This window comes from Poeciliopsis prolifica, unplaced genomic scaffold, assembly GCF_027474105.1.
Source record: "Poeciliopsis prolifica strain line A6 unplaced genomic scaffold, Auburn_PproV2 SCAFFOLD001, whole genome shotgun sequence".
NCBI classification, from domain to species: Eukaryota; Metazoa; Chordata; class Actinopteri; order Cyprinodontiformes; family Poeciliidae; genus Poeciliopsis; species Poeciliopsis prolifica.
Window position 1 is genome coordinate 23,209,403 of NW_026562376.1, and position 27,467 is coordinate 23,236,869.

The window sequence follows — 27,467 nt, forward strand, 5'->3', positions numbered from 1 at the left end:
TTGTTTTTTTTTTTTAAGAAAAACTGCAATTACATTTGAAAACAAAGCCATTGATGTGAAAAAGTGCAAAGGTTTCTCCACTAGAGGGCACTTGATGCTCAGCAATAAGCTGGGTAGATACTCCCAGTGGTGCAAAACAGGATGCAATATTTGAGATTGAGGCATTGAGATAAAGGTGGAATATATAGATTATTTTCATTCAACAAAGAATCTCCAGAGATTTTTCTTTTTTTTTTTCCAATATAAAACTTGAAAAAACAATACTTTTACAGTAATGTATAGATGTGTACTTCTAGTGACAATATGCAGAATTTGCAACAAACAGCAGAAATGCTAGTGAACGAACAAAAGGTCTCACTTTGACATAACTGCAGGTGTGCATCTGTGTCTGCTTGATTTTTGGCTCAAACTTGTTTGTTCTTTGTTCACTTACGTTACTCAAAGTTGGTAGCATATCCAGAAATTACAATGCTCTGCCCAAACCATAGTTCATAATATTATTATTCAATAAAAAATGTGGTTAGTTTTGAGTGAACTCAGATTGGTGGGATTAATTACTAGAATATTTTCAAAGTGCCAGTTTTGTTTAGCTTTTTTTGCGCGGGGAGGGAAACGTTGCACACGAAAATAACTGTTGTTTAAATAATGATGAGCATATATTTGTGTCAAGACAGCATTTCCACGCCCCCTTGCACGCTTACAAAAAACAACAAAAATATTTCATAATACATTTAGGAGATGAAAACAAACCTACAATAACATTTTTATTAACTGCAAATTACTCATGAACAGCAATGTCATAAACCACAATGAAATCAGATGTCAGCTATAGTCATTACTCTTTTTACATATTTGTGATGTCAGAAGCTGTCCTTTCAATTCTATATTTATATATATTGTTGTCCCAATACAAACTAACAATTCCATATAATTTTATTCATTATTACCAGTTTTGGCTGTTGTGTATTTAGTGCAAAATCAGTCGTGCCCAACAAATGAAGGATTTATCTTTTATTAACAGTAGAGTAACAGAAGCGACTGCTGGCTATATTTATTATTGAACTTGGCGCCCCCTGTTGGCAGCGGTCTGAATCAAAGGCCTCAACTGAAGGAAAGTCAAGAATGAAAACTGCTGCGCAGCAGAAACAATGTTGGGATGAAGAGAGAAAATTTTGATTCCACAACTCAATCAGATAATTAGAAATAGTTTTTATTACACAGATCGGTCTCCAGCTTTTTACAAATGCATATATCAAAAACAACAACAACAATCACAGGAGTTAATCAGGACATGATGAGTGCAGTGGAGACATCCAGCAGTTAGAAGTCTTGTTTGTAGTGGACGCTGGCTAAAATGTGAAAATGTCTCGTCTTCATATTAAAGTGGTCCGAGACAGTCCTGGGACAGATTTAGCTTCTGACCGTTTTGACACAAACGGCACAAAATTGACTTTTAACAGTTTGAACTACAAGCCTTTTATTTGCTTGAGAATCAGGTTAAGAGTCGTGCATCGCTTAAGTTACGAGCAGAGAATCGGTATCCCCCGTTGGATGAAATGAACCGACATCCTCCTTTAACCAGCGGCACATCACAAATCAATCGATTTGACAATACGTACTGATAAAATATTGTACAAACAACCAACAATGTCCCGGAAAGCGGACGGGCAGATCAACTCGCTTGTTGCTCGTTGCTCCTAAATGAGTTTACAGTCACTAGCACAATTTGTCACCGAAATGTTTCAAATGTCCAACCTCTTGATGGCAATAATCAGAGAGGAAAGCTCTAAAAACAAAGTGGAATTAAAATTAAGAGGTTGCACAATTTCAGTGTCTCTCAAAATTAATTTCAAACAGATGTAGCTGAAAGATGTTTAATGCATCCCTTATTTTTTGAAGTTGATATTTAAGGACTTTTAAATAGTATTCCAGAACATAAATTCGACCCAATTCAGACATACTTTATTAATCCCCAAGAATACTTAGAGCATCTTCATAAGATCACCTGCTGTCTGGCCTAAGAGACGATTCAAGGAAATCTAGAAAAAGCCATCAATACCCGTCTGTCTGTTTGCTCCATTTTGGCCAAACGTTGCATTAGAAGAAGTTTCTCCAAAACAGGAGCATCAGTATCTGAGCCGCCAGTGATTTAATGCAAACATTTCTTTCTTCAGCTGTGATTTATTTCCCCATTTAGACTCAAAGTGAAGGCAGAATCTTTTCTAAGCCTGTCATTTTTAGACTATGCTACTCCAAGTGCACCAGAAGCACAGACAAATGCAGACTAACACTGTAGAAACAGACAAAAACGAACACTCACACTAAAAGTGTCTGCTTGTTGTATTGATATCACTGTATTAGTGTGCTTGTCCTGTTCCTGTGTAGGACAACGAATCAGAGTAAATCACTCGAAGAAACTGAGGAGCAGGATGATTCAGTTTTGTATTGTGTTTGTGATTAATGACTTCTCATCTACAGGATTAACATGACAGCTCTGTTGTATTTACAGCCTTTGACTAGACCCCGGGACTGCCTGTGTTCCAGTGTTTCCTCACCGTTGCTGCAGACGTCTCGATTCTTCACTGGATTCACGTTAAACCCGGTGCATCATGTTTAAACTACAGCTCTAGTCTTTAGTGTTGCACGCTGACAGTACGGCTGGTTAGTCTATATTTGGACAGCAGTAAATATTTAAAGGAACCAAACTAATCAGTTAATCAATGTCCTAATTTAAAAAGGCCTCAGTCTGCTAGTAAACCAGGTATTTGTATCCCGTTGGAAAATCCAGTCACCAGGTTTGATTTCAGTCACTATACGTTTGTTTCACTGAACACGTCTAACCGGCCTTTTGAGTTAGTGACCTGTTTGAGGCCCAGTTCTCACGGCAGCTTCACTGAGCCTGTGCGGCTTGGTTCTTCATCTCCTGCCACTGCTTCTCCCGCAGGTTGAGCTCCACGTCAGAGAAGGCTGCCGGGCCCCAGTTGGTGATCTTCTGTGGCCCCTTAGCGCCTGTTGGAGTGGAAAACATCATTATTCATCCAAAATTCCCGCAGGTTTCACCGAATGAATACTTTTTCAGATGATTGTGAGTTAAATTTCAGACCTGTTCAGAAAATCGCTGCGCTATTTGTAAGATTAGCTACAGACACGCTGCCCCCTGCTGGAGGTCAAAAAACTGTTGGCAAACAATGGCTACCATTGCTTTTCGCTGCTAAGATGTCAACACAGCGCGCTAAATATAGATAATACAAAAAAGCAAAAGGGACTCAGTGTTTTTCTACTAATCATCTACACAAGGTTGAAGGGCATCACATTTCACAGGTCAGTGGAAGGTTTTCATTTTAAATAAAAGAGAAGGAGAGAGAAGTACGTCAGTTATGCTAGCTTGACTTTTACAAACTTAGCATGTAGATGTGCTGCAGAATTTAGTGTTTCGGTTCAGTTAAAAGAATTAAAGTGACCCACACCCCAACTCTGACAGCTACTGATGAGCTACTGATGAGTAGAGCAGGTGTTTAAATTAGCTAATCAATCACCGCTGTGTTCAGACGATCAATTACTAATAATCACAAAGTAAACATCAAGCCTGAAAAAGTAAAACCGTCAGACTGAATGTTCTGGGAAATGTTTGCATGTTTTTTTTTGTTTTTTTTTTTTGCCGTCGAGTTCTGATACATCCGTGGAGCTGTTAGTCGGCTGCTATGGCAATGGGTTTGTGTGTAGCATCGTCGGCACAAAGCGAGACAAACGAAGCAAACGAGTGGTTTTTGAAATGTTCGCCTTGTGCCGTTTCTTTTCCTGTGTCTGCCGCGGAAGCACTTCTTGATATGAGCCATCAGGGCAGCTGCCCAGGGCAGCAATATAAGGTGGTTGCCATCTGCACCAGATTAAAAAAAATAAAACTTGTCATCCAGTTCCACTCTAAACAAGTTTTCTGTTGCTTTAATGCACATGGTGTTAATGTGGAGTTGGTGCCCCGATGAATGCAAACAGCGAGTATAAATATAACTCAGAGTAACAATGTCACTGAATTAGCAAATCGTGTGCATCTGTGGGCACTTTAGTCTTTGTATAAGTCACATTAAATCCCAATAAAAGATTGTGCTCAGACTTTCATGCAAGTATGAATCCTTCTGCAAAAGACAGCGTTGTATGGTGTCAACATCTGAGAAACATCTAAAAACTCAGTTTTGGAGTCCTAATCATGGAGCTGCAACCTTAAAATACCTGCAGCCTCTTCCTCTAAAACCACATTCAGACTCTTACTACAGAGAGGGGAAGCAGAGCGCCCCACCTGGTTGGATGAGGCGCAGCATCCCTTCATGCTGAGCCACTTTGTGCTTCCATGACTTGGTGTTGTTCGTCGCATCTTCCAGCTTTTTCATCACCGTCTGATTCACACACAAAGAGTTACTTTAGAAACCTTGTCAAATACACACACAGACACACAGCTATTTTTAGCAGCAGTGAGAAATGGCTCGACATTTTTAATTTAATAAGTTTGACAGGCGGAGTGTGAATTTAGAAGAGTTCATTCCCGCTGTTTTAAACCGTGTTGTTGTGAGACAAAAGATAAAAATAAACAGAATATTTCCATTACCGGACATGAGACAACACAGAAAAGGATGAAATCTGAAGCTGGTGTGATTTAGAAACATAATCAGGTTGAGAGGACCCAAAGTGAGACAAGGAGGGAGAACTGAAGAATTTGCCGTATTGAACACAAGTCTTGCTAAAACGTTACATGACATGTGTAGCTGACCTGGTATTGCTCCAGCGCTCCTTGCCTCTCTTGCTCCAGCTCTTCCAGTTGCTTCATGGCGGCCTGCAGGGCGCTCTCCTTGGCCAGCCGCTCCTTCTCCAGCTCCTGTTTCTCCGCCTCGGTCTCAGAGATGGCCCGCTGCTGACGCAGGTGGATCTGCTCCAGCTCGGCTCGCTTCTCGGCCTCCTCTTCAAGCAACCTGCTCCACACACAGAGGAGCAACGCAGTCAGTGGCGCTTACTGATAACACGGGCAACCGCCCCACCCCCCTCAGTTAACTTCTCTGATAAAGATGCACATTTGAACCAATCACACTCTGATACTGGTGAAGGCGAAGCGCAAAGTCTCTGTCCTGTTTCCTGTTGGCTGACCGAGCAGGTCCATTCGAAGGCACAGAATATCTTGTTACTAGCAATAGTTTTCAGATTTGGACTTGAGTGTTTCGGTTATCTTACTACTTATTTAACCAATTTAATGTAAAAATATTAGCATTTGGATATTGTATATATCTTGATACAATATAAATGTGAACCAGAGATTAGACTCAAACTGTCGGTAAGTAAAAGTAATCTTTTTACCAAACACATGTGTTCTTTCTTACATTTTTTATGACTTCTTCTTATTTCTGCTGGAGCAATAATATCCTTCAGTTGCTTGGGGAAACTATTAGGTTGCTCTAGCCACCTCTGACCACAAGAGGTCACCCTTTGCAGACGTTTTATTTTTTTTCTCCCTAAACGTCCTGCTCTTCTTCTCCCAGGCTTTATGGTGTTTGGGGGGATTTCTCTGTTTCACATTGCCTCGTAGTAAATTTGGTAATATTTTGACGTTATCACAGTCATAGTGACAGTTTCAGTTTAAAACTGGATATCTGCACACTTTTAAAGAGCTGAACATCGATCTGAGTGAAAACGCCGGATCTAAACATGAAAACGGCTCTGATTAAAATTGAAACCATATTTGTGAGATTGTGACATCACCCAAAATAATGCAAATAGTTTGGATGAATTTTTTGCTCTGCTTCGTTCTTACGTAAAGGTTCTGTGATGTTTACATCAGAGTACTGACCCATTTTGCCTTCAGCATGGTGACCTGAAATGAATCATTTACAACCCAGAGAATAAGGAAGATCTTGATTATTAATTTGTTAAATAATAGATGGCAGCCTGACGTTGGATATCATTGTGCATCAGCAGGTGGCAGTGTGGTGCCTTCACCGTCTGTGGCCTAATCATCAGCCTTCACAGAAGTAGTTTTAAATTAGTAAATCACCTTTATTTTATTTTTTCAGTATCATTTGTATAAATATTAGAGTCCTCTTTGGTGGCAGCAATGCACCATTAAGTTATTTGCTTCTAAATACCACAGGAAGAAGAAGAAAAATGGTTATTAGAAAGAACAACAAAAAAACCTCAAACATGAAGAGACATTTCGTCTGCAATCATTAATGTTGCCAATAAATACAGTTTCACTCAGTTTAACCATCACTCCGTAATCAACAACATTTTCCTGTATCAAGTCCACCAATAAACTCCCTGCTCTTGTTCTGTTGACCCGACCAGAGGTTCTGTTCAGATGGAGCTCAGGCTAACAGAGCTGATTACATCAATAAAAGAAAAATCTATTTAGCAGCAAGTTAAGGACAGATTGTCGTCTCACAGACACCGATTTAATTTAAGAACAGAATGAAGCGCCCTGCCGTTTGGCCGACGGACGGGACGGTGGAAAGCTGATGTCAGCAGAGAGGAAGGAAGGACAAGAGGGGAAACGCAGCGGCTCTGTGGCAAAAACGGATAAGTGAGACTCCCGTGAAAACAAGAGAGGCTGTCAGAACTCTGAAGGCCTTTTGTGAGCTGGACGTTAATAACTTCCTTGAGATATTAATATCTTGTCCCGACTTTACGGTGGAAAAGGAAAGAAGCCCTTTATTCTTCCTGTGAGGATATTTCCTCTCTATGGCGTAATCTCTGCCCTCCACCTTCAGACTGACCGTGCCTGCAGCTTACGAACGGTTTCCTCATCCTGCCTGGCCCGCCTCTCCTCCTCCAGCGCCTCCTCCAGCTTATGGTACATGTCCTCCAGCTCCTGGACCCTCTGCAGGTACTGCTCCAGCTCAGAGGACTTCTGAGCCACCTGCTCCTCCATCTGCTGCCGAACCTGGTAGATGAGAAATGAAACCCCGTTTTTATTAGCAAAACTATCGATCATCAGTCAAACTGATTTTGTCTGGAAATGAACTATTGCTATACTTAATGACTTTTCAGACAAAAAAATAAATAAATCAATAAATAAATAAGTCAACCAGAACCGGCTTTTCTTTTGTTTTTCATCAGACAGAAAACTTCAATCAGTGAATCCCTAACGAGTATGAAAAAGTTTCTAAAGGGCAGGCACGTTGCACTGAACTTAATATTTGTTTTGAATGTACTTGCGACCAAAAAACAAAGTCTGGGGGATTTCTGGTTGAAACAGAAATATAATTGAAAGTCAATAAGACAGCAGAGTGGGCTGTCTGAGCCGAAATACACAGATAAACATGTTTATAGAAAGTTTGTCACACAGCCACAAAGGGCGCTCAGCATTTTATTTTATTTTCAGAGGAAGTCATGAACTAGACGAAACAACTTCTGGTCACAACAATTACCAGATGTGTATTTCAGTAACAAGAACATGACTTCATTTAACACAGGAAACAAAGTTAAGTCAGATATATTAGGAATTGTACTTCAGGTCTTCATTGGGGTAAATTTTTTGTTTTATTTTGAGCATACAGGTTTCTTCCAAATGTTTGTTGTTTTTAACCAGGCATACCAAGACGCATGCAAATACTGAGCAGCTAAAGAGAGATTTGAGCAGAAGTTGTTTTTGCTCTGCAGTTGCTCTGGTGAAATAATTTCCTGAATCACGTACCATTTTTTCTCTCTCAAGCTCTGTCCTGTAGCGGTCCTGAAGTTCAGTGTGAGTCAAAAGGCGTTTTTTCTCTTCCTCTGCTGCTTTTGCTGCTGCCTCCTCCAGAGCCTGACCGGAAATAAAAAATAAATAAAAAAACACAGAAAACTAAAATCAAAAGGAATATAAGAACTAAAACGAGCAAAGTGAAAATGGCTGTTTGGACAGATGCCAATAAGATCTGGTGAGATCCTAAAGATTTAAAGCTTAATGTTAGACAATAACATTTGAGTGTAGATGTTTCTGATAAGCTGTCATTAGGGGCAGTATTGTGTACTTCATTTTTTGTTTCATTTGGTAACAGTGTTACCTTCAGTTGTTATAAAAACGTTGTATCAAATATGCCTTAGAAGAAGCTTGACTCTGTAATTTAACGCCTCGAAATTGGGCCTCTGTCTCTTTAAGAAGCGCCAGCTCTTTCTGACACTCCACCTTCAGGAAGTCATCACAGCATGCCTCCTGTTAGCTTCCTTTCCTCGGGTTTCGTTTAGCATTAAGTTTTTTCCTCTGCCGTCCTCCAGAAAAGTCAGATTCATGTCGTGTGGGACCAACATCTGTTGCATCAGCTGATCTCCAGCCTCATGTCGGGTCTCTTGGCTGCTTCTCTGATTAATCGTTTCCTTGCGCTGCCTGTTGGTTTGAATTTGAATCATGCCCTTTTCATTCAGCATTTTCTGCAAATTGTCATAAAAGCGGGGTCACTCTGAGAAGTATTGATCACAGATTTTAATCACAGATTACAGTAACATATACCGCAACGTAGCATTTTACCCGAGATTTGTTGGCTCCCCCACCGTAATTTTAATATTTATCTGAAAGAGATTAAATGTCAAGAGCTTTTATATACAGAATGACAAATAGCTGTAAAATCAGATCTGAGAATAAAATTATGCAACTTGTTAATCAACCAGGGGTGAACTTTGCGTTATCTTTCTACAACAGCACAGAGACAGAGAGTCTTTAGCATGTGTGTCTGTGTGTGCGCACGCGCGTGTGTGTGTGTGGGTGTGCGTGTGTGTGTGTGTGTTCCTTGTGCATTCATGCTGCTAACTATGTGAGATGGAGTTCTGCACCTCGACGCCAGACTGTTGTGCATTCTCATGCACACAAAGCCTGGCCTGTCCTCTAGTGTCACACAGTTATTCCACTCTGTCTGTGCGACTAGCTGTTTGCCACCATGATGCTGCCTCCTGCGTCATGACACGTAATCCAGCTCACAAGCTAACAGATACCTGCTAAAGTTCCTCTGAGGTACATAAGAGCTGATTGTCATATCTTAATTTAAAAAACTTTTTTTTCAGAATTGTCAGCCTGATAAAATAATGAGACTTTTGATCAGTTTATTGCGATTGTGATGGTGGTAGTGAAGCTTCATTTGCGTCGCTGAGATCTGGATGTAGAGCTCTGTTCCTGTGCTGCTTTCTTTCTTTGTGTGTATTGATGGTTTTGGTGATGGGACTCAACAAAATGTAATGTTAAGTAACTGATTTTCTCAATTGTTGACTGTATGGTGTGTTGCGACTGTATTTCTATGGCGTAAGCCACGTTGAACTTCCTTGTCACTGAAATGTGCAATACAAATAATCTTCATTTCCAACACCGCCGCTCTGTCGGATTAAGGAATGAACTTTAGGTCCACTGATTCTTCTCTTTTCAAGCCGTTCCGTTGGCGCTGTCCTGATTAAATCTAGTTTGGCTGATGCTTCAGAAGTGACACAGCTGGTTTCACATGTCAGTGGAGAACACTGTGGAAATGGCTGCAAGGTGCACAGCTTCTGTGGCCGCAATACAAACCCAAATCAACCCCCCGCCCCACCACCACTCCACCCTCCACCACCACCACTCCTTGACAAGTGCTGTAAAGTATTTGTGCTGAAATATTTGTAGTTTTCACCTAACATGCTGCAGTGTTGTATAGTAAATTATCCAACTACTTTACTTTATGATGTGAAATCCAAGTTATTCTCTCAAAACTTCAGCTTAGAAATCAAAAGGCATGCATATACCAATTTATTGAACCAAATATGCCACCTGACTGGACAAGTGTGATTTTTCTTTTTTTTTTTTTCAAACTAAAAAAAACTTTGCTGCTCTGAAAACTTGGCTTGGACCGAATTGTAAAAGAGCCACTGGTAACGATCAATCAAAACCAGAACTGTGACGTGACTAAGCAGAGTAATGAGTGACATCACCTTTTTTTTTTTTTTTTAATTTTTGGTAGAGCTGACATTTCCTGTTCTCTGGCGGTGATAAGAGGAAGCTGTTAGTCAAGACCAGTGTTTGCTGAACTCAGGTCTGAGAAGACAAACATCTACTGAGTCATGCGTCTTCTCTGCCACGCCCACGGTTTACTTTATTCATGAGCAGGCTGCGGCTTTTCAGAGCAAACCAGTAGTTTTTAGGTGACCCAGTTGGGCCGGTCGAAACAACAGAGTGCATGCGTGAAACCACCAGTGCATGACAAAGTGGAGAGCACTGAAGATAACCGAGCACTAAACACACACCGGCCCTTTTATTACGGTGACATAGCAGCACAGGAATGCTGCCCAATGAGTTTTGTGACTTATTTAGCATCGAGCAGCAGAAGCAGTGCTGCTGTAACATACGTGTGTGTGGGAAACCACTCAAAATAATGCAACACACACACATTATCAGGAAATATCTTATCTTCTGCAGCTCTGAATTGTTAGCTTAAGGCAAAACAGCTCGATAACTGAGGGAAGCAGCGGAGGGGAAAAAAACACGTTGGTTAAAGATTTCATCTTGTAGAAACCGACATGGTGAAGAAACAACCAGCAAAATGTCAACAGTGAACGGTGTGTACAGGCTGTGACGTTTGTGTAGCTTTACTCTGCATTGTGTCTTTTTGAACACAGCTACAAACATCAAGTGCTGCGTTTCTCGGATCCACATTCAACTCTGAGTAACGGAAAATCAAGTTTTGACTCCAAAAAGTTGGGAGTCAAAACAGGTGAAAGGAGCTCAGATGTAGTTTGTGGTGTTGGTTGGAGTGTTTGTGGGGGTCTGTGTTTTGTTGTTAAGTGGGAGGAACACAAAGTGAACACCGTTTTTCTGCTGATTATCTTCTACAGGGTTATAATGTCTTGATAGAGTGAATTCAGTAGAACCGACCCGATATCAATGTCCTTGTAGACCCCAATATTGAAAGCAATTTTTTTAAACAAAAGATAATCAGAATGGAAATCATTGAGCTCATTTTAACTGTGACAGGCTTCGGTTTCCCTCTGGTTTTGTGCCGTTTGAAGGATTTTTGCCTTTTACTTTAGTCTTCATGGATGCAGAATAATAAAAGCTGACAGCTGTTACACTTTATCTTTACTTCTGCTCTGTCTAATTTATATTTTAATGTGGTTTTTTTTCTCTTTTTTTGCTTGATCATAAATCACATTCACTGAGTTGTTCCCATGAAGATATACAGCACAGAGTTTAACTTCCTTATTTACCAAAGTACAGTGTATCCATCCAGCTGTTTGTTCACTTCAGATTACTTTTGGGATTACATTTGCTTGAGCTTCTTTTTTTATTATTATTATTTTTCAGTCTTTTTATTTCCACCAGTTTCATTTCTTATGATATATTTAGTCCTTACCTTCCTCATGTTCTCCAGCTCGAACTGCTTGGCCTCGTTTGCCGTCTGCAGCTCCCTCATCCTGAGCTCCAGCTCCTCCTGCTCCGCCTGCTGCCGGAGCCGCAGGTCTCGTCGCTTCTGTCGGGCTTCGTGGTGCGGCGCGGGCCGGCTCTGACGCAGCAGATTCACGCACATCTGGATCGCTGAGAGGAAAAAAGACAAATAATTATTATTAAAATAACAATGATTTACTTTGTGCTTGTTGGTCACATTAAATCTTATGTGGCTGAATTGTGACAAAATGCGACAGTTCTACAGGTTTAATTACTTTTCTAATAGGAAAATAAGGAGAAGAGACACAAGTTTGAGGTTTCGATAAACTTTTCACACGGCTCACCCTGGATCCACTCCTGCTTCTTCTTTTTGTCCGATGCGCTGATTTCGAAGCTTTTTTGAGATGACTTGATGAGGAAGAGGCACTTCTTTCCCTCTTTGTCTTGTAAGGACTGCAGTGGAAAGCAAGAATGAAACATTTGACCAGTCTGGAAATATTATGTTCCAAAACATAAAAATTCACACTTTAGAATTAAATAGTTTTGGAGTTTTTTTTTTTTTCATCTTCGTGAAGCAAACAAAGCACAAAGCAGTAGAATCAGTGCTTTCATGCCTCCACGCTGCAGGATCCGTCCAATGGGATGTCTCCTTTCTTCTCTGCGAGGTCCTCACCCACGTAATACGAAATGAAGCCGGGCTTCAGTACAAACCAGCGCTCTGTCCAGTTCTTCCTCTTGTGGCCTTTCTTCATCATATATCCCTACAAAGAAAAAGAAATATGGGATTTTTAAAATTTTTCTCCCTGTTTGGGGAGTGATGCCAACACTGTGGATTGGCCCAGCCAGATCTGTGGAGGAAGCTACGCATTAGGGTGATGGTACAGAGGCCTTTTGGGAACATGCCTGTCTCATTTTCTATTAGAAATAACTTTTTGGACGAACTGAATATAATCATTAATCTGAACTGTGACGTTCTTCAGAAAGCGGCCCATTCCGCCATGATGGACGTCAAAACTCCTGCTGAACTTATCCAAAAGCAGATGCTTGGCAGCCTAATACTGCTTTTGATTAGTTGGTTACATTGTAAAAATGATCATAGAAGATTAACATTCATATACTTCATAAGGAAGAAAGTTTGGCAAGATACTATTTTCTGTGGTGGACCAATGGACAAAGCCAAGTCATGGACTTGTGTCCTGAGCAGATATAAAACCTGATAACAGACCAGACAGTCTGAATCCAGAAAAGGTTGAAGTGTCGCCCACCTGTTTGAGAACGTCCAGGATGAGCTCCTGGTAGACCTCGCTGATGCCCATGGACAGCGTCTGCTGGTCCATGCCCTTGCTGAACTGGCCTGAGCCCACCAGTGTGATGAGGTCCCACACATTCAGACACTGCTGCTTGGAGCTCAGCTCCAGCTTCAGGTCCTCGAAGCGCTCCTCCACCCAGCTTCCTCCCATCGCCTCCGTCAGCTTACGCAAGAAATACTCGATCTGTGGAAGAGGAACACACACCGCATACGGTCAACTCCAACGAACAAGTTCGGTTGCTACGAAAGGGAAAGCGCAAAGACTGCTTGATTTTATGGAGTCATTCCTAGGGGTGGACATTCACACTGCGAAAACACTAAATCTCAACCAAGTATTTTCTGTCTGGCTTCTAATGCAAATATCTTAGTACACTGAGTATACTGGGTAACTTTTCAGCAAGATATAGAAGCTTGTTTTAAGAGCATCATTCCATAATATTGATGAAAAATATTAATAATGGAAGATAATTTAATTTATAGAAAGACATTTTTTCCATAATCTGCCAGTGAAACTCCTATATTAATGAATTATTGTCTAAACAATTTCCCATTTTCCTGTAAAGTTACTTCTAAGTAAGTACACTTGAAATAAGACAAAACTAACAAATTTGTACGAGAAACTAGACCAAATGTGCTTGGTAAGATTTGGTGATTAGCAGTGTGTCGTTTATTGTGTATGGTGATACATTTCTTTCTGTGATGAAATCCTGGTTTATTGTGGTTACGATAAATTCCAACTAATGATGTTCAAAAGAAAAAAATATATATAATGGTGAGTATTGCTGGCATTTTCTACCATTTGAATCCATTTTTCAATAAATTTAAAAATGGATTTAAATGAAGTTACTGTGTGCAGCTTAGTGATACAAATCTGTAAGTGACTGGGAATGTTTTTCAAGAGCATTATTCACAGTCCTAAAGTTATATAAAAAAAAATACTAACATTTTGTAGAGATGTCAAACAAAATTTCGTGATAAAACTTTTACCTCTAATTATGGATGCTGGAAGGAAGGAAGTCAGCTCTTACTTTTTCATTGCCTTCAAATAGTTGCTGTAATGGGTGACCACAACAACAACATATCAATTTTACAACTGGGAGAAATATTTAAGGTTCTTCTGGGATAAATAAAGTATTTCTGAAATGACCAGAACCTTCTTGAACAGAACAAACCACAACTCTCCCTGACTCTTCTACCTTTTACCACCATAGAAGCCAATATTAGCTGAGTGAAGTGTTTGAAATGTCGTTTCAATTCAACAAACAATCCTGTGATCCAGCTCTGATGTTTGTCGTACTCAACAATAAATCTTCCAGCATTTGTAAAAGAACAGGAAGCTGGAAACTTCCTTTTCTGCTCTTGAGCAACTGACCAACCGATGAAACAGCAACGCTCCATGTATGCAACACATCACTCTGAATGTCTGTCACAGTAGAATCGCCTCCGGTTTGCAGAACTGCTGGAAATTTTAAACAAAAACTCATTCAAATAAGAAACGAGTGAAACGAGAAGTTCAGATTAACTGGCAAAAATAACTCCATTCGTATCTTATAAATTTGTGACTTCCTCTAGTTATCAGATAGAAATTTGTCACTTTGCTAAAAGTGCCTCTTTGGTGTGAACGACGTCAGAAACATCTACACGCTCATATCTATTTAAATTTGTTTTCAATGAGTTTTAATTTGCAGGGTGGAAATCATTTTTAATAGACAGGTTTATTTTTAAAACCATGAACTGGATGTTCCTGTTTAGTATTTTATCTGATCAACACGAGTCCCTTAGTATCACCTAATGGATTGTTTAATCTGTTAGGTATTACACATTTGGAACGTGAGAGGGAGGGAGTTCACGTTCTTCGCATTTTCATTTCTGCTAAACAGATGTAACAAAAATAAACTCTGTGGAAAAAGAATATGGAGGCTTTGCTGTACCCGGCATCTCCACCGCTATGCAAAGACAAAGATAAATCGCTGAAATGCTTTAGAGATGTTGTTTCACAGCTGCTTTCACACACATTTTCACAACGGGATGGCAAAACTGATAAAATAGGATTAGGGGAGCATCGCATACTGCAATGTTTGCTTGTAGTCCCATGTCTTTATTGTATGGAAGGCAAAAGAACAAAAAAAGTTTTCTAAAAAAGAAAAAATATAGAAAGGGAGAACAAGGAACTTGCTCAAGCTAGTAAGCTATGCTAGCTTGACTCTGACTTTGTTTATTTGCCATTTTCTGTGGCAAATAAACAAAAAATACCAACTTCTGCAGGTTTCATTTTGTTAACGGAGTCGCTCTACTGCAGCAGCGCGTCGATGGGTAGCAGGAAAACAACCGTCTTTTTGCCTTCTTGTGCGATGAGCGCACGTGTGAAATGTTTGGATGTGTAACCCAGTCCAAACTAAAAGTGTTTGTAATGAGTTAAGTTCAAAGGAGTGATAGTTTAGAATGTATCAAGCATGTTTGCTTAAATATGTTAAAAATGTTATTAATCAGTGTTAGCCAGAAACTGTATTTCAGGTTCTTTAAAAAAGTAATCTTTTCTGTTTTATTTTGAAAGGCTCATGTTGTAAGAGGAAGTGGGGTGGAGCAAAAGGAGAGACAGGAAGGATAGGGAAGAGAGAGTGAAGGGATGAATCGCGAAAAAGAGGAAAAAAAGTAGCAGAGTTTAGTAAACGGGTTTGTACATAATTCGGCTTTCAGCTCGACAGTCGGGAAAAAGTATATCAACCCTACGCTCTGTTTACCGCTGCTGTGATTGTTCCAGACGGAGCTCACTGAACACTATGTGTAATGCTCGCTGTCGCATTTGCTATTTGCTAACTCGGTGAATAGCCGTCGAGGTCTGTAAGCTAACCCGGCTAACGGACAATCCAGCTAAAGTTTCCGTAGTGGGAGCTTTACGGAGTAGCGCCTGGAGCAGCGAGCTACGCATGTGGAAAGAGTGGTGGAGTGGTTGGAGGACTGGGCTACGTTGGACGTCTCTGTTCCTGGATCCTGTGGACTGCCAGACTGGTTGGGGAGCGGAGGACATCTTGGTGGCTGGTTAGCACTGAGGACGGGTGAGGTGTCGAAAGGGCTCGGGTTTTCACTCGGAGAGGAGTGCCAAGTTCCACGCTTCACATCAGGCCTGCAACGGGGTTTCTTTTTTTGTTGGGACTATATTTTAGTTAAGTATTGCCGGCTTAGGTGAACTTAAAAGTGTGGGCCCACAATTATTGTGTGAACTTAAAAGAGTGAGATATTTCACAGTTTGTGCATTTGTTAAGGTGTTTAATACATGTTTAATTCTCATACAGTGTACGTTTGATTTATTAAGAACTATAGTTAGAGTGTATTATTTCTGTTTTAAACTACTATTTGGTGTGAAGGGAAAGAAATACTGGTATATCATTACTCTAAACTCAACATAGGTTTAAAACACGAGAGTGTACTAATAGTCATTATTTGTAACTTGATGAGTTTAATGAACTCAGGGGCCCTTACCCATGTTAAAACGGTGTAATTGGGCTACAGATGTAAACAATGTAATCTCACCTCCTCTGTGACGACGACCAGCGGGTATCTGTCCTCAGACAGGAAGTTGAATATGCACCATATCTTGAAGGCGTCGTCGTTGGAGATGACGAGCTGTTTCTGACCCAGGTTCTTCCGAAAGCACAACGTCCAGCACATTTTATTGAAGTCCTGGCGGTCAAAGTTATCCTTGGCCTATTGCAGAGAGAAGGAGGATGAGAGGTACGAGGAGGACAACAAAGCAGGGGTTGTGAATTATCTGTTCGAAAACAAGGAAGAGAGTCAAGAATTTATAGAAACTTATCTATGTATCAATCTTAATCCAAATTCACTACTGCAACTGTATCTTTACGGGGCTGCCTGAAAAGTCCTACAGCTTCAGCTGATTCAGAATGCAGCAGCTGGCATTCTCACTAAAACTAAGAAAATAGAGGAAATCCCCCCAAAGCCCTACCACTGGCTCCCTGCAGCTCAGAGAATCGCTACAGAAACTAACAGATGCATTTGTTAGTTTCAGAGATAAAATGTGGAGGGGTGTAAATTGTTAGATTCTTAACATCTCAAACTTTAAACATCCCATGGAGCGCTGTTCAAATCATCTATTTGAACAGCCGTTTGAATTGAATCGGCTCGATTGAATGACTCGGTACCAAAATATGGGCTCTCCAGCATAACCTGAATAAATCAGAGAAACAGTCAGGAGGCCTGCGTTGCCTCTGGAAGAGCTGCAGAGATGAACAGCTCAGGAAGTAAGAGAAATAAATTATTAGCTATTAGTCTTGGAAGAAACCCTGTCAGAGATTAAAAAATCTTTCTCAAGGATTAAACATGTGGCCAGAGTGCATGTTCATGCAGTAGAAGGATCCAAAGTCCAAGTTTGAATCTCATAAAGAACACTGCTGAGCTCAGGTTGAGCCATCTGGGTGCAACTTTCAGTCTGCAGATCTGAAAAGCTGTCAGAGTGAAAACCCCAGGTTTTTAGTACTTAACCTTTCCTGAGATGAACTTTGAGTGCTGCTTTAAATGTGCATATTTATTCTGCAATTAAGGTCAGCTGTTGAGGGAGATCAAGCATGGAGGATGACCCAGAGCAGTAACCATGCAAAAGTTGATATGACTGCAGAGACGGTGCGATGGTTCAAAACTGTGACAAGAATCAGAAGCCAGCCCTTGTTTTGGGTTCTCACATTCCAGAGCAAAGTGGGTAGAACGCTCTTGAAAAGGTACAATTGGTGCTGGAGAGGGAAATGTTTTCTTAAAGTCTGTGAACAGTGACGTTTCCATGGAGACTGCTGGCAGGCTGACTGTGCAGAATCACATCTCATCCCACCGGGTTCCTCTCTGTTCAGTCAGACCCGACTAGGGCTCCACGCCGAAGGCGAGGCAAAGCTTCCGTCTAGAGTTGTGATCGGAAACTTTAAGCAGCAGCACATGTTCAGGATGCTTTAGTTTTCATTTAATCGAAATATCTTATCTTTTTTCCAGAGAAAAAACGTCAGTATCTAACCTGAAAGGCTAACATCTAATCTAGGTCAGGTAGAACTGAAATGAGGCAGGCTTTTATGTATGGTGTTTACTTAACTGTTTAAATTTAACTTGAAATGAACAATAACACACCATCATTATTGTTGTGTCAAAGCTGAAATGGGCGTCTGCATGGCTATCGTGGCTCCAGGGTCTCATCATTTAGCCGTCTCACACTGCACCCATAAATTGCTCCTATAACAGTGTTATGTGTTTTCAGGCATGTAGAATAATTTTATAGCACAATGAAGTAACTATGTAGCCTTCAGTTGTTTTAACTCCTACAGACTAGCCAGAAGCAATTAGCAAATATCTGGTGGAACAGGGCATCAGCTGAGCTTCTTTAGGAGCTACTTATCAGTGAAATGCTGGTAAAAATGTTGTTAAAGAGTTAATAGAGGAGCCATAATGTGGAGAGGTTTAAATTGTTAGGTTCTTAACAACATCTCAAACTTTAAATAATGTGGTGACTTCCTGAAGGAGGAGTTTCAGAAAGAGCAGGAATTTTTAAAGAGACAGAGGCCCAATTTCAAGGAGTGAAATTACAGATTTACTTTAAGTCATATCCATCCATCCATCCATTTTCTGTACACTCTTGTCCCTACTGGGGTTGAGAGGAGTGCTGGTCTATAAAAAGGCACCATGTGCCTGGAAAATTTACAAAACATCCCATTTAAAGTATTTCTCGAACAAGAACTGAAGAAATAACAACAGAATCAGTCTGGCAATAAATCTGGTCTGTTTTTCATGAGGGAATAACATTACAACACGATGCAGAGTCAAAAAAAAGAGATGATTTTACATTAGGTATGTTGCCCTGAGATTAACTGGCTATCTGAAGATTTTGGGTGAAGCGGACCCGATTCCAGCGAGGACCACATAGACGAAGGCCAAATGAGCTAAGACGTTTGGTAGACAGATGAAGCCGAAATAGCAAGCCAATCTGTTCAAAATGAAGGACAAACCGAGATTAAATAAGCTCTTGAAGCATGTTCTGCAAAAGTCGTTTTCTGTTTTCAGTCGATTCAGTTTTTAAGAAATGCAGCAGTTGTTCCTAACAATCAAGGTCGCTTGAAGGTCACTCAAAACAGCGGGCTCAAAACCATTTGTCATGTGAGAAATATTTGTGAACCAAGAAGCTGGATTTAAAAACAGGAACTAGAGATGATTATTCATGCTTTTATTTCCTGTCCTCTGGGATGTACGCATCGACCCAACACATTCAGTCGATCCAAACCAACAGAGAAGATCATGTTCCTTAAAATCTTTGTACTGTTGATTTTAGAATCCATTTTAAAAATCCTGACTGACTTTCAAGCAAGCTTTATGGTCAGGGTCCTTCCTATGATACTTTAATTAAAACCACAACAGTTCCAAGATCACCAAGCAAAAAAAGAAAAAATCATATATGTTGCTGTATTCCTTTTAAATTTGATTTGTTTTGCATATTTAATCAGGTTTTCATTTAATATTGCAATGAGAACCGCTTAGTCTGACATCTTTGAAGAGGTATTTTTGAGCAACAGTTTTTTGATATTTGTATGCCTTCATTTTATCCGAGCACTTTCACACTTTCGACCTCATGTAGAATTCAAACTATGACACTATGACCACACACTAAAAAGACAGAGTCATCACACCTCCATCACTGAGTTTGTCAGTGGTTACTAGTGGTTACTAGTGATTACTAGTGGTTACGCTGACCTGCAGTCAGACCTGTTCTCCGTTGAAAGGACAAGATTCCAGCACTTTTCAGATTCATTCAGATGCTTTTGCCAAACCAAGCATTCCTGATGTTTTACTTTGAGGGAGAGGAGAGTTTTCCACGCTGACACGTCCAGAGGAGCCATGCTTGTTCGATGGATACAAAAATAAAGAAACATTCCTGAGACTGTTGAGAATCTGGAGTATGTTTCACTTCACGCAGAATGTTTGCATTTTGTCTCAAGAAATGTTATCTAAAGGAAACTGGAACGTATTTTAATCTTACTTTCCTGTTTTCTGAACTGAGTACATTCGTATTAATGAACATTTTCAGCAGTCTCGGTGCAGTACTGGTTTTATGTCATGCTTGATGAATTTATTTTTGGACTTCCTCTATATAAATCAAAGTGATCACGAAGGAAGTCATAAATGTGTTTCAGTTTAAAAGAGAAACGCTCAAGAGCTAAGCTTGATCATCGTGATGACAGAACTTTGCGGAAAACACTTTTCTTCAGCTAAATTCTGCAAAAATGCCACAGAATTGACACATTCGGTGTTGTGAAAGAGTCAAAAACCAAAGAAATAACTGCACTGACGAGTAGAGGACTATTCTGAAACCACTCCTGATTTGACGCAAGTCTCTGTTGTGCTCATTTAGGCTAAACCTCTGTGTGGAAACAGTGTTGGATGCTAAAGTAATACTCCACCCTATTAACATCTTAATCACATCAAGCTACTGAGCAAATATAAAACATATTCCTCCGTTATCAAACCGCCAATGCTGTTTTTAGATTTCCAACAGCTGAAAATGGCTGCAGTAGACATGACCAAGCAACGTCACTCATCTTTTATTGATAACCAGAAATGTGTCAGCTTGTTGCTCCATGTGACAGGTGTTACATGCAGCTTGTGAGTTACATGAATGGACGTGTTTCGACAGCATTCGGCACACAAACAACTGAGGCTTTTCCCAAACACACCTCAGAAAGGCTGTGTTCTCACTGGAGGTTCGGTGATTTTCCTTAGTATCCACAAAACCAGCGTTTCATGTCAACATGCGACGTTACCACACATTTAAGCCACGCCCTGAGTCATGGAAGCATTTCTGTGGTGGTAGCATTCCAGGTGGCTAGCTAACAAACACCAAAGAAAAACCAGGACTTGTACTTCTTGTGAACTGAAGTATACAGGAATGGTATAGACAACACAGCTGCTTTTTCTGTGGAACAAAAAAGCTCCTGCAAAGCCTCCTCTAAGCCCTCCAGACGCCCCATGATGCTCTAGACAACAGATGTTTGGGTGGAGTCCAAAAAAATGACACGAATGCTGAGAAATAGACTCAATCCATAATAAACATGACATCATATTTCAGAACAAATACATCTTTAACGAAGCACCGCTGTAAACAGTACTGCTGAGACGAGGGAGCAGTGGAGGTTGTTTTCTTTTATCTGGGTGGGTTGGGAATGAATCAGAGACGTTGCAGCAAGGCAGAAGAGAAGGTAGCTGATGTTGTGAAAGAGGGATTTGCTTCCTACGTCGTCTTTGTACTGTGTTTTCCCCATTTCTCTTTTTCCTTATGGCTCACTGGTTTTGTCCTGCTGCCCTACTTCCAGTCCAAGTTCACATATTTCAAGTAAGATATTAACATGCCACGTGTTGATTAGTTTATGAACTTTCTGGGTCCAAACTTCAGCTTCAGTTTTTAAAGTTCATTCTGCACTTCCTTGTTTGTCAGAGTCGGGCTGAACTGGTAGTTTCTCTGAGATACTTCCTTGAGAAATCTTTTAATCTCCCACGGCAACCATTCCAGCGGCGTAAAACGCCTGCTTGGACCTAGCTCCGCCTTCGAGGTGCAGCTCCTCCTCCTGCTGGCACCACTAAATTTCACTGGGTGGGACATACAAATCTGATGTAGAAATGACATTATAACATGATGTTTAGTAAAGTCAATTTCACATCGTACTGGCCCTTTAATGCTTTAACCTTTAGTGTTTTAACCTCTTCAGTCCATCAAAACACTAAATGACAGACTGTCCCAACTCACTGAGCTCTGTCACAAGATTAAAAACAACTTTATATTCTGCTTTATGATAAAAGAAACAGTGAGTCACTGAGGACGATGCACTTCTTCTATCTTCCTCTATTTTCCATCTATAAAAACACACATGGATGCAGTTTCTCCTCAAGAGCAGTTGGCCCTCTGCTCTATTTAAATGTTCAGCAGGATTTTTTTTTTTTTTTGGTTCTGATTCACACTTGGGCCCATTCAACACGATTTCCTTGTGTGACAGGGTGGAGTTTCCTCGGCGGCCGAAAGCATCGACAGCCACCCCTTCCACCCTTGTCCACAGGCCAGGGGGTGGCTGTGTGTGGAAAAGTACAAACAATGTTAGGAAGGAGGGGTGATTGTTAATTATTTTATTAGAAGTCACTTCTAATCCTATAGTCAGACTGCATTTGTTCAGAAAGCACCTTAAGCTGGTAATTGATTAATCTGACGTTCAGGCTTGAGTAAATGCCTCTGTGTGTGTGTTGGATGAACCTTTTGAGCAGAGAATGTCTGACATATTTTGTTAGACAACAACACCGAATCACATTAGTCTCATTTGCATCCGTCGCCGACTTCAGACACTAAACAATCTCAGACTTGATAGTCGTAAAACACTCTTTACAGCTTCATGACAAGGAACAAGGAACTAGTGGGGAAACTTTGACATGAAAGGAATCCCCAGAGTTTCTTCCAGAGTCCTGATGTTGACAGTTTACAGCCAAGTTATCTCTGTTGAAATGAACTCGCTGGGTAGTGAAGAACAATTTTGCAAGGCAGCCATTTAGTTGACATCAGCACCAGGTCTAATAAACCAAATAACGGAAAGAAATCAAAGAAATTCAGAATGTGTGTTTCCCCTAAAACTACAGTCAATAGATCAGTTAGTTATTATTACTGATTAATTATCGATACATTTGCAAAAGCAAACAACTGATCTTTTATGTGATGGACCAACAAACAAAGAGGGGCGTAAATGTGAAACGGAAAGAACAGATTCACATAGTTTTAAGTATTCGTTGACCAAAAAACTGTGTACATTAAAGGACAAACATCTGGAAGAAGTCATCATAAAAATGTGCCGTGCATGGTAGGAAACTGGTAATACTGGTAATACTGGTAATACTGAACGTGATCTCCTCTTCAGCTGACCAGCAGAGAGCAAACAGAGTGCAGTGTTCATCCATGTTCCACAAACATGCTAATACTGAACATGATCTAGAGTCACAAGCTCTACAGTGAAACATGGAACTGGCTTCATCATGCTTTTGGAGTCTAGGGACATAGCGATGATAAACAGGACAACCCAGAAAGGAAACCTCTTAAAGGGTATTTGCTAATTGCTGCTGGCTAGTCTGAAGGAGCTGAGTGTGGGAGAAAGAGGTATTCTTTCTGCAGAGGTATTTTATAAATAATAATGTGAAAAAAAAGAATCATTTTTGATATGTGGAAGGAAGACAAAGGGAATGATTTGCATATTTTTTTAAAATAAGATAAATTTATTGAAGTTATACATTTTTGCTTTAAATTTTAACACCATGTGGTATTTACACTAAACATTAACTAAAGCTGGGATCACCACCATGATGGGTAATGTAACCTGAGATCACAGTTTTGAGTCTGTTGTGGTTTCAACATCTGGAAATGCAGAAGACACACTAGTCATCCCAGCACATAAAGAGAAATAAGAAAAATAGAGAAACAATCACTAAAATATCCAGCGTACAATAAGCTACAGTTAAAAATGTCAAATAATTGGTGATTATTGCATCGTCCAAACTGCCTTGGCTATCAGAAACTCGCTCACTGTTTTGGTTTGTCCCTGTTTGGTTGCCACAGTAAGATGGTCTTATTTTCACATATTTTTATATGTCCTAGTAAGAGCTTGATCCACAGCAGCTCCCGTCGACAGTAACCTCTTGGTGTGATGTCATGTAACAGGAAGAAAAGGCCGTTTCAGACTGTCCAGCTGAATGAACACCAGAGGCCTTTTATACAGCGATGATGACGCCACCATGAAGGCGCAGATATTTTAATGAGCGAAGTCAGCGTTTAGCTCCAAGGACACTGAGTAAACGCAAAAAGGAAGACATACAACAGGTTGCTCTGTGTATATAGCTAGCCTGCTAGCTAGTAAACTGAGCAAAAAGTTACAAATTGCAGCTTCAATGAAAACAGAAATCATGAAATTTTATCTTTTCGACGTGAGCAAAATATAGACAAAGATTTCTCACATTTGAAATAGAATGAAATGGCAACCAATTTTAAACTTTCGCAACAATCCTTTATAATCTCATTGAAATACCAAGGAAGTGGAAAATAGTAAAAGAATGTTTGACATTTGTCTTGTCTTGTGGTGAGTCCAGCTATGAACGAATGCTAATTTCCTGTTGAGAGAAAACCACACTGTTATTGTAACCTGTAGAGCTGCTGTGAGAGTTTGATGTTACCATAACCTTTTGATTCTTTGAGTTCATTGTATTTGCAAGATTTAAAACTAAGTTATCTCAGTCCTTTGACCCAAAAACAAAAAACAACAATTCTCACTGATCCTGGCTTCATCTAAGAGTATTGCACTTACACTAACATATTTGTTGAAGGTTTAATTGGTTCTAGTGGGCTTATTTCATAGTTAATTGACAGGAAAGTGGGTAACAAGAGAAGGGGAAGACATGCAAGAAGGGTTGCCAGACTGGGAATCAAACCTGCGACGGCTGCATCGAGGACTAAGGCCTCCATATGTGCGTTGTGCTTAACCTCAGCGGCACCACAGAACCCTCATTATGTACCCTATTGTTCCTCCTAATACGAGGAACAAACTCATATTAGCTTGCTAACTAGTCAGGCGATCTGCTCAGGTAGTTTGCTGGTTGCACACCGCCTGTAGCTTGCCAACTGTAGTTTACACAGTGTCAGCATAATGAGTTCCAGACGCCACTCCTTTAGATTTTACACCCTGACTGATTGTTTTGTGTCTGGAAAACATCCAAATGTATCCATCTTGTAAGTGTAGTAAAAAAATGTATTGGTGTTCTTTCTTTCAGCTGACCAGCAGAGAGCAAACAGAGTGCAGTGTTTGTCCATGTTCCACAAAGATGGGAAAAAAAAACCTCTCAGTTACTGTAGGAGATTCTCTCAGATCCGAACGTCACAACAATCAGGCTGTTATGGCGTTCTGTGAGTAGCGACAACTTTACCACTGTTTCAGGTCTGTTATACTGTAAATATGTAGTACTTCAACTTAACAGCCTGCTGCCCCAGTTTATGTTCTGCTATCAACTCACTGATAGTGTAACAGTTTCCTTACATGCAGATAAAAAGTCCTGGAGCAGATTGCTGACTCAGCATCAGTCGTTTTGTTGCTACGGTGTCCACAATTGTCGACCAATTGGAACCCTTGAATTATACGTGGAAAACAAACATCAAGAGCCTCAAAAAGGCTCGGTTTGGTCCGAGGCTCGGCGTGACCGTACGCACTGTGTGGTGCCACCGACTGACCTTATCCAGGATGAACTTGTTGAGGTACGGCATGTACCCCTGATTGGAAACAGGACCCTCGTCATCGTCCTTAAAATGTTCCTCCAGCGCCACTGGGTCGTGCGGGATCCCCAACACCGTACACAAGTTATGAGAAAGCACCTGAAACAAGAGGAAAAACAGGTCAAATAAACTTGATGTTTCGACATAACGTGTCATAATATATATTCAGCACAGAAAAGTAAGGACACCATGGCTTAGTTATTTACTTTTTTTTTATTGTACCGCTGTGAACAGGCTCTCAGAAAGCCTGTTCCGATTCTATTCAGTGTCACCACATTTGCCACACAAAATGCACATTTGGTTTGAGTAGCAAAGTTCTTGCCTACAATGAAACCGAGCCTTGCTTTTCAGTTTAGGTCACCCAACAAAATCACACTCCATCCACATAAAACTGCTGGGCGATGGCAGAAATTTACTGTCGCAAACGCAAGCTTTCTTCCAAATGTGGGGCTATTTACAGTGACATACACTTTTTAACAACATGTAACAAACGTCTGAGGCTTTCACAGAACACCTGCGTTCATCACATGGAGGCTCTATTAAGAACCTTTGTGTGTCTCATTACAACAACAAAGTTTCCTGTGAAAACAAGACACCAAACTCATTAAAAGAAGATGCTTTCTCAGTTTAACAAAATATAAAACTCATAAGTTTTATCTCATTAAAGCAGCTGCTTAAAAATAAGAAATGTTATCAGTCAACAAGGAATAATTGTAAATGTCAGACACATTGTAAATGTGACTCCTAAAAACAGCACAAAACGGGCAAAACTGCAACGTATATGTTGGTTTTAATGACATAAATCTTGTCAAAACGAGGAACTTTCTTGTTCTAATGGCAAAGTTTCTCTTTGTAACAAGATTCATATTTATCTTCTTGCTTTGGAAGTTAAACACTTCTACAGAAGTAAGCTTTCAAGTGCACGCAAAACTTCTCAGATTTTGAAAACTCAATTTCAAAATTGAGTTGAAAGTCTTTGAGTAAATATACAACATTTTTACACTTAGTTCCTTATTTATACAGAACCCAATTAAGTGATTCCCTTACGCAAGTAGTTATAAAAAAAAAAGAAAAACACAACAAACCCAACTTCCTTGGGTTGGTTGTGTTACGTAAAACCCACTAAAATACTCAGAGTAAACAATGTGACACAGGGTAGGCACGTTGATACTCCTGTGGGGCTCGCACTTGGATACAAACAGCGATGAAAGTTAAATGAGAACAGCCAAAGTTTGCAGGGCAATCACAGTTCGGTTATCAGCTCTGAAAAATATCTTTCACCAAGCGAAGGAGCGGCTGCTACTCTATAGCAGAGTTTTGAGAAACGCGGTCGGCTGCAGTCCCTGAGCTGTAGATGTGGGTCGCTTGAGGGGAAAGGAAGAGTTCAACAATGCAATGCCTCGCAAAAGTATCCATATCTTTCATACGTTATTACCAACATTATAGCATTTCATGGAGATCTCATGCGATAGAACGACACAGAACTCGCCATCACTTTGAAACAGAAGAAAATGTCAATTTTACACAAAAAGATTGGGGTGTCACTTTCAATTTATCCCCATTCGACACCTTGAAATTATTAGCCCGCCCTTCAAATATCACCACTGCTAATGACAGCAGGTGTGCAACATAGAGTCGCACACCTTGACAGCATGTCAAGGGCCCCAGAAAGGCTTGGGTCGGCCCTGTTGGAAGGATTTTCAGCTGCAGACTTTAACATGGTCGCGGCTGATGACCAACTTGAGTCAAGTAAATGACAGTTTCACACGTTGCACGAGACGTGAAACAAACTCCCACTTGGCCAAACTCTTCTTTCCAGTCAGCTGACCTCCATGTTGACCTTTACTGGCCCTCAGCTGCACCATCATCGAGGGCTTCTGACCCTGCAGAATTGATTTTATTGCAGAAAAAAAACGTTCCCTGCAGTGGCGCCTGTGTGTGCTGTGGCGTTTCTCAACTCGGGATGCATGAGTGGAGACGAAGTGGCGTTTCCCGTCGCGAGATGCGGCTGTTTTCCCCACGGACTCTTGGTTTTTGGGAGTTGGATTGGTGTCCCGTCACCAGCAGGTGCGCCGGTCTGACAGAGGCGCCCTGTGTTCCCAGGGAGGAGGAAGAGACGCGCGCGGCATCAAGAACGAGGCGAAACGCACCAGGCGCGCGCGCTGACTTCATAAACCAACCATTATTTCCAAAAAAAGAAAGAAGGAAAGAAATTAAGAAAGAAAGGAAGGAAGAAAAAGTAAACTTACCTTGAGCTGAGATTTGGACACTTTCCCGCTTTTGTCCACATCCAGAGCTGTGAACGCGTGCCATATAGACTTCAATAGCTCGTCCCGCAGCGTCATGTTGCCAGAAGAGTCTTTATCTTTCTTTTTGTTTTTCTTACTCCTGTCCTCTCTGAGTGTCTCTTCGCACTGGCGCAGTCAGTGCGCCGTCTCCTCTGGACACCGAGAGGGCGGGTCACGTGACGCTCCGTG

General features: G+C 40.7%; 1 protein-coding gene across 1 annotated transcript; it reads right to left on the bottom strand.

The window, feature by feature from the left end:
- Positions 1-1,189: 1,189 nt before the first annotated feature.
- On the bottom strand, positions 1,190-27,427 carry swap70b (switching B cell complex subunit SWAP70b). Its single transcript, XM_055034257.1, has 12 exons — positions 27,240-27,427; positions 24,949-25,089; positions 16,194-16,367; positions 12,619-12,846; positions 11,968-12,114; positions 11,698-11,806; positions 11,322-11,503; positions 7,673-7,780; positions 6,753-6,919; positions 4,763-4,961; positions 4,295-4,391; positions 1,190-3,009 (listed from the first exon to the last, which is right to left on the bottom strand). Exons 1-12 carry the CDS (start codon positions 27,333-27,335, stop codon positions 2,891-2,893), a joined length of 1,767 nt encoding a protein of 588 aa, XP_054890232.1. The 5' UTR covers positions 27,336-27,427; the 3' UTR covers positions 1,190-2,890.
- Positions 27,428-27,467: the final 40 nt, after the last annotated feature.

Bases quoted from the DNA above. Each gene is read 5' to 3' on its own strand.
- swap70b (XM_055034257.1), bottom strand. From the start codon at position 27,335: ATGACGCTGCGGGACGAGCTATTGAAGTCTATATGGCACGCGTTCACA. The intron at 4,962-6,752 runs GTCAGTCTGAAG...TGTGTGGAGCAG, and splicing joins GTTCGTAAGCTGCAGGCACG to GTTGCTTGAAGAGGAGGCCG. The intron at 4,392-4,762 runs GTCAGCTACACA...TGTGTGAATCAG, and splicing joins GAGCGCTGGAGCAATACCAG to ACGGTGATGAAAAAGCTGGA.